Source organism: Cydia splendana, chromosome 1, assembly GCF_910591565.1.
Source record: "Cydia splendana chromosome 1, ilCydSple1.2, whole genome shotgun sequence".
NCBI lineage: Eukaryota > Metazoa > Arthropoda > Insecta > Lepidoptera > Tortricidae > Cydia > Cydia splendana.
Genome location: NC_085960.1, coordinates 8,926,339 through 8,937,456, shown reverse-complemented (window position 1 = coordinate 8,937,456; position 11,118 = coordinate 8,926,339). Strand labels below are relative to the sequence as shown.

The window sequence follows — 11,118 nt, the reverse complement described above, 5'->3', positions numbered from 1 at the left end:
TGATATAGAGTTTACTTATTTTCACAAAAATACATACTATTCTTATGTGTTACACAAAAAATGCATAAGAATAAGAATTACCCAAATCCAGTATGGCGCGAAGCGTGCGAGTGCTTGAAAGTCTAATATACAGTGAGGAAGCCCACAGCTGTCCTGAGTCGTCTAAAGCTAAGTATCTTAAGTTACTTGGTGCTCGCAGTGGTGGTATGGTTTCTCTATGCAATGATCTCCTTAATCGAAGAGCAGTAAGTTCGTATGAGTTTAGCTTGCCACGGAGCCTGCCGTGGAAGCTGTTCCTGAGACCATCTTAGGTAAGGCAGACTGGGTTTCTCCGTCTGGGTAGACTTGACGTGCCCCAGCTTTCAACTCCGCCTGGGTAGACTTGACGTGCCCCAGCTTACGAGAGCCGTGGCGGCTTCGGCAGCACGGTTAGAGGTGTGTCGATGTGCGGCAGTATACCTCGGCTCGGATGTTAGGCGTCCGAGTAATCCGAACTGGTGTGTCGGCGGACTCCCCGCGGTGGGAGAGTTCTTTGAACCTTCATCTGGCCGGGTAAGATGGTTCTCTTTTGCTGTAGAGATAATTGTATATGTATAAGTAGGTGATGGTTGTATGAGAATGCCATATTCATGAGCAATTAAACCCACAGATCTCGGTGGGATACAACTAGCCGCCGTAAGTAAAGCGAAGCAGAAAGAGGCTCATCTGGCCCAGGAGAAGTGGATCAGAGAGAGCGAGGATAAAGAGTCCTTCATAGGATATGAAGGTATGTATGCTAAGCATTCTGTTACCCTTACACCCCCATATAATATATTAGTGGCCGCCTTTCCCCTTTTACGGTTATTTATAACCGTAGGTGGCTGGGGGAGAGTCGGCCACACCGCCGTCTTCTAGAGGAAGTTGCCGAATCCATCAGATCGTTTCAAGGTGACGTGGGAAAAACTAGAATATTCGTTTTATTCAAGTAATCACTTAAATACCAATGCTTTTAACTTTGTAAGTAAATTCTTACGCTTGTATAAATTTCTAGACATGTAGTTCTGTCTTGCAGGATTTTTCTGCCTTTTTATTCATACAAAAGACATCAACGCGGGTCGCACTCTAATGATATTTTTGATAGGTTGTCTGGCTTATAATATATTCAGATAATTTCATTACAATTGTAATTGAAAGTCATCGTCGTGGTTAGGGTTTCTGCTCGAGAATTCTCGAGGCAAGAAATCTCGAGAAATTTGTCTTTCGGCGAGGCGGGAAAAAAATACTCAATGCTTCGAGAACTCGAGAAATAAATCTCTTGTCATAAATAAAAAGAAAACACGTATATAACACTTGATGTGTCTATAGTGTATTTTTTGGGTAGTTAAATAAATGTAAACAACGTTTTTTTTTTACGTTTTCCGGTAAGTACTTGAAACATTTATTAGTTAACCAATTAAATAAAAAACTGCCTTGATCCGTCGCCTATCGTTCTGGCTTCAGATTGATTTTCATGTTTTGAAACTTTTGAACTACTATTGTGTGTAAATAATTCGTCTCGTTTTAGGTTCATAACTATACTTCGTTTTTTTTTTAACATTAGAAAAAAGGTAAACAATCTTGGTGTGTTTTTATTGAAAATGGCTATTAACGCTATTTAAAAAATCGTTAATGTAAATGATCGTATATGATTTATAATTGTTACATATTTGCCGTGACATATTATTCATAAGCTTTTCAATAAAAAGAGACGTCAAGCGATCTGCTTATCTTCTTTATAATGCTAAAAAAAACTAATTATGGGACCATTTAATAACAAATATTACAAAACTAGATACCTTTTGATAAATCTAATCATCTCGATCTAAGTATTATCCTATTAGCAAAATAGCTCAATTTTGCCAGCTTCATTGTTAAGTTCTTAAGTTGAGTAAGTATTAATATTACGTAGTAAAACTTCTGTAAGTTTGTCACATCGAGTTAAATTAATTGCCTAATAAAATACTATATTGCGGTTTGTATACATTTTGTTAAATAAAAATATCTAATGAAATACACTAAAGCATATCACATCGCTGCGCCAGCGCGCACGCCTGCACCATAGTTTTTCTTGTTTGTTGTTGAATTTTTGATCATTTGTAGTAACAATAAAATTACCATTTGTTTGATTTTTGATCTAACCTACGACTCCTATGAGTCTAACTTGCAATAAAGCAAAAAAAAAAAACAGTGTTTGTAGGGTTCCGTACCCAAAGGGTAAAACGGGACCCTATTACTAAGACTTCGCTGTCCGTCCGTCCGTCCGTCCGTCTGTCACCAGGCTGTATCTCACGAACCGTGATAGCTAGACAGTTGAAATTTTCACAGATGATGTATTTCTGTTGCCGCTATAACAACAAATACTAAAAACAGAATAAAATAAAGATTTAAATGGGGCTCCCATACAACAAACGTGATTTTTGACCAAAGTTAAGCAACGTCGGGAGTGGTCAGTACTTGGATGGGTGACCGTTTTTTTTTTTGCTTTTTTTTTTTGTTTTTTTTTATTATATGGTACGGAACCCTTCGTGCGCGAGTCCGACTCGCACTTGCCCGATTTTATTTTAAACTTTCATAATTTCTCGAGATACTCCAGAAATCGTGGTCGAGAATTCCCGTGCCTCGAGAAATAAAAAAGGTCGAGAAACCAGAAACCCTAGTCGTGGTTAAGTAATGTAGGAAAACCTAAACAGTAAATCGGATAGCTAATTTCTTGGTATCAAGCTCACGGGCACTTATGCAGGAATTTTACTCTGGTACGGTAGTACAATCAGATTCAAATACATTTAAGCCCTCGTATGCCTCGTATGAAAATATTAGAAAAAAATAATCACGGCACACGAGAGGTTAAACGCCTACGAGTATATTAACATTATTAACCTCTTATTATAATTCATTTTATATGTTCTAATTTGAACATGTAGGTAATTTTGGCACGACAAACATGATGGTTGTACTCGTACACGATAGTTTAACAGCGACGGTTAGCAAGCGACCGACGCGACGCCGACGGGTCACCACACCACTAATTTTTACGATCACTCTACATTAAGCAACGCGTCTTAGGGGTGTCAAACAACTAAGTATTACAAAAAAAAATGCGTTTTTTAACTTCTTTTACAAAACTAGGTCATAGTTATTTGAGACCCCTCTCCTCATGGAGATTACAGAGGTACGCATTATACGCAGAGGTCCTAGGGATTAATTATTAGATGTACCTACCTAATAACAAAGGGGATATCACTCTCGTCTCGAGTGGCTCGACTTGGTATGTGTATATAATTTTTATTCCCCCAATTTTAATTAAATAATTAAGGTAATTCGCCAGTAACTGGCCACCGGCCAATAACTGGCCACTCTAAACTAAAAATGAATTCTATTCACCTATAAACAAAATTCATTTTAGTGTAAGGTTTCAATAACTGGCCAGCCTTCAATAACTAGCCACCTTATACAAATACAAATACAAATAATTTATTGAAAATATATAATAATATACTAAAATGAATTCTGTTTATAGGTGAATAGAATTCATTTTTAGTTTAGGGTGGCCAGTTACTAACAGGTGGCCAGCTACTGGCGAATTACCCTACTAGTCTTTATAATCAAGGTTTTAACTGGGGCAGCCCTAGTTTTCATTTAGTAAATGTATACACCTACGCAAATATCTAGTACATACAAAGGGGCCTCGACTGGGTGCGGTTACGATCTCATGTGCACTAATATATATTGTCGTCTTATTGTCGCACGTATGGAAATGGACTAATTACCACTCAAGTAATAATATACCTTATCTCAACGACCTAGGATTTATAAGGTTAACTTAACAAAGTGGGAGTGTTATGCGCAGATTCGTGCATCAGATAGTTCTTAAAAGCCATTTACCTAGTCACTAAGTGATAGTAAATTGGAGCGAAGTCACGATATGGAACTGAAGGACCTAGAAGTATGAATCTTTGAGTACCTACTTAACTACTATTTTATTCATCGATTGATATAGGCCTCCTTTCATATGTTTTTAATAAGGTACTTATTTAAAAAAAATGAATTTGTAGATTAAAACTAAGTAGTTGGATTCCTCTTATTTATTACCTTAGCTTTAACATCTAACAATTAGGTACCTATACAGAGTACATAACATAACATTTGACGTTGCTAAACAAAAACAACTTACAATATGTTGTTTTCTTCATAACCACGTCTCTAAAAATACGGTTCAGGTCACATTGTCATATGGTACTGCGCTCAATGAATCTGGATAGTGAAAGAGGCCATTATAATTATAACTTACATTACATACATGTATTAAACACAGCATTTTAAGTTCATCATGTGATTAGAGATGGGTGATATTCATTTCATTTTGTACCAAATCAAAGAAGCGTTTAAGAACACTATCTAGAATAGAACGCACAACAAAAATACTTATTGCTTTTCCCCTTGCATCTTACCGTAACCAGATTCATGTAACACTAGTTCATTAACGCTTCTAAAGTTGGCAGCCATTATTTATCCCAGTTCTAAAAGTCACTGATTTTTGAAGTGAAAACATCTTTAGCGGCGCTGTGCACTTTTTGTGATGGGGAAAAAATGTTAAACTCGCGACAGGTCACGTGACCGTAAGATTCGTAAGACGGACACGTGACCTGATCGAAAAACTGTTACAATGTCATTGAGTTTTCACTTCTGCCGGCACTCCCGGAGTGCAACCCGTTGTTTTTTTTTATTAACAAGATTATCTAAGTACCTGCATTTTACCAATTCAGGTATTTTAACGAGATCCATATATTTAGCTTTAATCCTTGCTACAGCTAGTTGGCCTGAATTTAGAAAGAACTATTGTTCCCAATTGGAGTTATTGAGCAAAACTCTCCCCTAACGCGACTTTGAGAACTGATGGCCTACCGCGAACCATCATCATCATCTATCTGCCTCTCTATCACTCGAATATGCAAAGAGCGATAGAGAGGCAAATAACGAAAGTTTGACTTTCGAATCGACTAGTGGATATAGGCGGGCGCGGCGACAGCCTTGACGGCGGCGCCGAGGGGCTCCTTGTGAACGACGGCGTTGAAGCCGTTGTGCGGGTCGGCGGTGTACTCCACGACGCGCCGCGTGCCGTCCGGCTCCACCAGCGAGTACGAGCCCTGCACCACGTCGCCGGACCGCGACTCCTGATGGTTCTTTGAGTCACCTGATCAATAAGTACAGATAACATTATAAGCAATTAAGCACACAGCACATTTAAAACTAGAGTCTGTTCGGAAAGAGAAGAGTCGTGGAATGTATTGGGTCCCATACATCCCACGACTCTTCTCTTTCCGCACAGACTCTATACACCGTGTTTTTATTGAATTCCGTTAACTTCGGGGTATGCTGGTTAAGTACGTTTAAGAGAACTAAATGGCATAATTAATTTACTTACAAAAAAAAAATCTTTTTTGGTTTTTATTTTTATTTTAAGTTTAAAAAGTAATTAAATATAGCATATAGCGTTGTTGTAACACGGGCATTACATTTAACTCAACCAAACAATTGAAATCTGTGACATATCAATGTAATTTCTAACATCGATCGACGAGAGTGTACTTAAGCTTAGTAGCAAATGTATGAACTCATTCTAAACACTAGTCAATATGTAAACCGGCCCTAAGGCAAGTGTACACGTTTGTAGAGGCCTTATAGGAAAAAAATAAAATATTGATTATCTCCGAAATTGAGTTAATTAGAATATCGGTGTCTTTGAGAAAGTTACTTGATTTATGCTCAGGAATGCACCCTTGAAATTAACGGAAATAAAAAAAAACACGGTGTAGTTCGTCAAAGGACTGTCTCATTTCAATCATAGACAGAGAGAATCATACTATTTGTCTTACACCCAAAAGAAAAGGATGAGTGTAGTTTTCCTGGTTCTTACTGACTGACAACTTACTGACTGTTTGACCAACTATAGTTATACTTACTTATTAATAGGTATTAATACCTATATCGAAAAAAAAAACATAGACCTCTACGAAGATGGGAAGATGACTTCATAGCTATTGCTGGTGCCACTTGGCGAAGGAAAGCCCATGATCGGGAACTTTGGAGGCACTTGGGGGAGGCCTATGTTGGAAAGCAAGACAATCTTGATTCCGATGTGGAAATATTGTAATAGTTTTTTATTTTTAAGTAAGAGAGAAAATAAGATGTTTCTATTATATTTTGTAAAACTAGTTGATAAGATTGTTAAATAAAGGCTTATTGAATTTGAATACCTACATACTTGAATATGAATAATGGTAGGGAAGCCCAAGAGGGGATTTTTGTGTTTACTCGAGCGCGTCAGATTAAGATATGAATGATATAGTGCTACCCCGTATAGTCTACCTTTACCCCTTTTAGCCATCTATGTTGAGCCCTTGGTTGGTGGGGGGTTGGTGGGGGGTTCAACAAATTGCTAAGCAGATTGTGGATTTGGTCATATTAGTCCAAATTATTGTGCTATTATTGTGCTATAATTGTGCTATTACTAAATCTGATAATTATTTGCACGCATATCCTTAATCTGACGGTTACAATGTAAATGTGTCGCTTAACTTCAAACTCGGTTAAATCCATTCGACCCTCTCAGCAAATATATACCCTATTACCTTTTCTTAATACCAAAATCGCATAATCTGACAGATGGATTTACCCGAGTTTGAAGTTAAGCGACTCAATTAGGCGTCAAACTTGTGTTCGTCAGATTAAGAAAATTCCTACAAATAAGTGTTATATTAAGTTATAGAAAAAATATAGCATTAAAGTGGACAAAAACGACCAAACCCACAAACTGCTTAACGATTTTTTAACCCTCTACCAACCTCCCGAAATTTGAAAAAAATTGTAGACGTTTTCCGGCTCGCTGAAAAAAAAAACTTAATATTTTTTTTTTCTTCTTATCATCTAATATTTCGATTCTAATAGGTCTGTATGACGCTCGAGTAAATCCCAATTTAGCATCGTGGGCTCCCCTACTATAAGAAGTTATACTTATTTAATAAGTACCTAGGTGTCTTAACTTTATAGTTCGCGCTAACTGTTGGAAGTGAACCGCTAAAGTTACTGTAAAGTACCTACTTAAGTTGTCAAAAATGAATTTATTGATACGTACGGGGTGTCCAGCGCCGGCGGCAGATTTCCGATTTCCAATTCAAAAAAATATCGGACGCGAAGGGTGAGGGACGCGGGAGGTGTTTTAGTTTCGAGATTGTTGCGGATTGATTAGTGACAATGGATCACTGGCCAGCATTCGCCATGTCTGTCCGTTTGTCTGTCCTTCCGCGACTTTGTTTTTAGGGTACCTCCCCTACACGTAAAGTGGGGATGATTTTTTTCCCCGCTTTGACCCTTTGGTGTAGGGTGTCTTTGTAGACTTTGTATGGCTTTTTTAGGGTTCCGTATCCAAAGGGTAAAACGGGACCCTATTACTAAGACTCCGCTGTCCGTCCGTCCGTCCGTCTGTCCGTCCGTCCGTCCGTCTGTCACCAGGCTGTATCTCACGAACCGTAATAGCTAGACAGTTGAAATTTTCACAGATGATGTATTTCTGTTGCCGCTATAACAACAAATACTAAAACCAGAATAAAATAAAGATTTAAATGGGGCTCCCATACAACAAACGTGATTTTTGACCAAAGTTAAGCAACGTCGGGCGTGGTCAGTACTTGGATGGGTGACCGTTTTTTTTTTTGTATTTTTTTCCGCTTTTTTTTTCATTATGGTACGGAATCCTTCGTGCGCGAGTCCGACTCGCACTTGCCCGGTTTTTTTATCTTATAAGAATTATACTAACCAAGAGGGAACCAATTCATGTACATAATTATTATTTTCACGCGTATTTATTGTTCATACCTTAAGTTCATACATTCAAAAGTTGAAGTATAATATTAATGAGTAGTATATACTTATGTATTTTGAAATAGTGTCAGTACAGTGATAGACTACCCGTCCCTCTTTTTAACATAGTTAGAAAAAGACGGGTAGTCTATCTCGCTGCGAGATACTGTCGCGCCAATCATGTGCTAGGCCCTGGTCTTCCACAAATACATATTTCTATACCAAAATTAGATGCCAGGGACATAGTTAAAATATAAAAATTAAAAAAGCGCCACCTACAACGGCGGTTAGTATTTACTAACCACTAATTTAAATTAAACGGATAGTCCGTTATGGACTATATCAAAACAACTACTTTTAACAAATTTAAAATAATAGGATCTTAATATCAATAAGTGTTTAAAAAATTGCATAACTTCATCCCCATATAAAATCTGTTATGATCAAAATAATATTATCCTGGCTAAATTATACGTGAAAGGTAATCCCATCATATTTTCAGTGTTTGTTGGAACGGCTAGCACATCATTTAACCTTATTAAGGCATATTTTTCCTTACATAAATAATCTAAATACTTCTTACAACGACTATCACAATGGGCCGCCATTTGTTCGCAAATGGCGGCCCATTGTAAATAGCTCCGTGGTACAATATTTATTTACGCCCCACCCACAGTGGCACAATATGTGTGCATGTAATGGGGTCATTTTACAGAGCTAGTTTCGTCTTCTATGTTTATTATCAATCGCTGGTTGGAGTGCATTAGAATTAAAACAAATCACTATCGACTATGGAATCTTACAGGTGAAAATATCGCACTTTTTATTAAGATAAAAATTATAAATTGCTTACCAGTAAGAGCATCCTGAATATCGTAGGCGTATGAATACTGCGGGTTTGGGTCGTATTCGTCGATAGCCGGGGCGACTGCTGCAACCCTAGGTGCTACTCCGATGGGTGCCAATCTCGGTGCTACGCCCAGCGGTGCCAATCCTGGTGCCACGCCTAACGGGGCCAATCCGGGTGCCACACCTAGCGGGGCGAACGCTGGCCGCGCGTACCCCAAAGGAGACACAGGAACGATGCCGGCAGCTTGGCGCCATAACGCGAGAAGAACTACGGCCAAAAACTGAGAAAAAATATCAATTAATCAAATTTTTAAATAGTATAAAGTAGGTAATAGGTATTCTACGGTTCCTACGCAAATGCCAAAATTAGTGACTCGTTTCTTTAGAACATCCAAGACTGTATATTTTAAATAAAATAACTAGAATATACTTATACTTATAATACTTATGTTTTTGTTGATTATTTCGTCAAAACGTAACAAATTTACCTTCATTTTGCGTGCGGTGCAGTGCGTCCCAACGTTATGTGAACACCGAGGGTGCTCGTGCGGCGGTTTTATACGCACATGTCGCATAATAGCCGCCCGCCTATAAACTAAACCTGCCCCAACTATTCATCAAACGTACGAGTAGATCAACATCCGCGTTTGCCCAGTGTAAATAGATCTCGATAGATATTTGTAACGAATTCGGTGCTGGGATCTGACTCAATCTATACGGTTTCTTTATTGCGATTAGCTTTTAATAATACCTTAACATTTGAATAACACCCTGTGATTTGTGCTTACAGTTTTTCATATGTAGCAACTAGTTGCAAATTGGTAACCTAGTTAACGAGACAGTCAATATTCGTATAAAACCTCGTTCCTCGTCATCATTGTAGATAGATGATATATACAGGCTTCGGTGTTTTCTTTGGACGGTAAGATTAACGTTAGCTATGGAGTCGATATTAACATTAAAATTAAAGTCATACCTGCTCATCCTCATTCCCATTCAGTAAATTTAACATATTTTCGCCCTTACAATGATTGAATAAATCTTCCAAGCTCTTCTTTAATAGTGCACTCATTCCATCTCAGGTCGGTGCTCAGCAGGGTGACCCGCTTGGCCCCCTAGTTTTCAGCCTGGCTATTCAAAAAGCCATATCCAGATGTCGATCACCATTAAACATCTGGTACCTCGACGACGGCACTCTGGGGGGTAGGGCAGAGGAGGTCGAACAGGATATGCTTGCGCTGCTTCCTGTTTTCCGGGAGCTGGGACTCGAGGTCAACTCCAGTAAGTGTGAGTTTTTTCCCTGTAGCGCCATCTCTCAACCTTCCTTCACTATGTTTGGTACCTTACTCCCTGGTGTTAAGGAGTTATCTGCCCAAAATTTTGATCTTCTGGGATCCGATTTTCCCTGCAGCTATACCTGAAGCTTTCAAGGCGAGAGAGCAGCTTCTTAGATCCGCTGGTGAGACGCTAAAAAAGCTCTCGGCTCATGTGGCACTCACCTTGCTGAGGTCTTGCTTTGCAGTTCCCAAGGTAATGTACTTTCTGCGTACGATACCTGCCTGGCTGCACCCCGGCCACATTGAATCGTTCGACCTTGTGGTGAAGGAGTGTGCTGAGTGTGTGCTCAATGTCGCTTTGAATTCGGACCAGAGGGACCTAGCGCCCTCCCTTCTCCGAACTTAGGCACCCTACTCGACAATGACTCGTTGCGGGTTGCCGTTGCTCTCCGTCTGGGCTGCGATGTTTGTCAACCACATATATATGCATCTGCGGTACTATGGTGGAGAGCAGCGGGCACCGTGCCTTGAGCTGTTGCCGGTGCGCAGGGAGGTTCCCACGGCACCACGCTTTAAATGATATTATCCGAAGGGCATTGGTGTCAGCCAATGTCCCTTGTGTGCTGGAGCCACCGGGTCTTAGTCGGTCGGATGGCAAAAGGCCGGATGGGTTGACTCTGGTGCCGTGGGAAAGAGGTAAGTGCCTTTTGTGGGATGCCACCTGCGTCAGTACGTTCGCCGCATCGCACCTTGGCCGCACCGTGCGGTCGGCAGGAGCGGCCGCTGAGCAGGCGGCGTCCCTAAAGAGGGACAAGTACTCCGGGCTGTCAAATTTCTTGTTCGTTCCCCTTGCCGTGGAGACGTCTGGGTGCTGGTGCGCGGAGGCGAAAACCTTTCTTGGGGAGCTGGGGCGTCGCCTGCAGCAGAGGGGTCTCGACCCCCGCTCCGGGTCGTTCCTAGCGCAGAGGTTGTCTATCGCGATTCAACGCGGAAACGCGGCCAGCGTGATGGGCACCTTTTCGCCGGGAGCGATGCGGGGTGGGTTGTTCGAGTAGGTACTAAACCTAAACTAACCTATACTATACTAACTGGCTTAGTATAGGCTAGTTTAGGTTTA

The 11,118-nt window shown here is 40.1% G+C and overlaps 1 protein-coding gene across 1 annotated transcript; it reads right to left on the bottom strand.

Annotated features, from left to right (window-relative positions):
• Nucleotides 1-4,085: 4,085 nt before the first annotated feature.
• On the bottom strand, nt 4,086-9,297 carry LOC134790440 (larval cuticle protein A2B-like). Its single transcript, XM_063761235.1, has 3 exons — nt 9,213-9,297; nt 8,729-9,005; nt 4,086-5,209 (listed from the first exon to the last, which is right to left on the bottom strand). Exons 1-3 carry the CDS (start codon nt 9,216-9,218, stop codon nt 5,016-5,018), a joined length of 477 nt encoding a protein of 158 aa, XP_063617305.1. The 5' UTR covers nt 9,219-9,297; the 3' UTR covers nt 4,086-5,015.
• Between the last annotated feature and the right edge of the window lie 1,821 nt (nt 9,298-11,118).

Excerpts from the sequence above, each read along its gene's own strand:
- LOC134790440 (XM_063761235.1), bottom strand. Across the intron at positions 5,210-8,728 it reads TATTCAGGATGCTCTTACTG|GTGACTCAAAGAACCATCAG; the intron begins GTAAGCAATTTA and ends CTTATTGATCAG.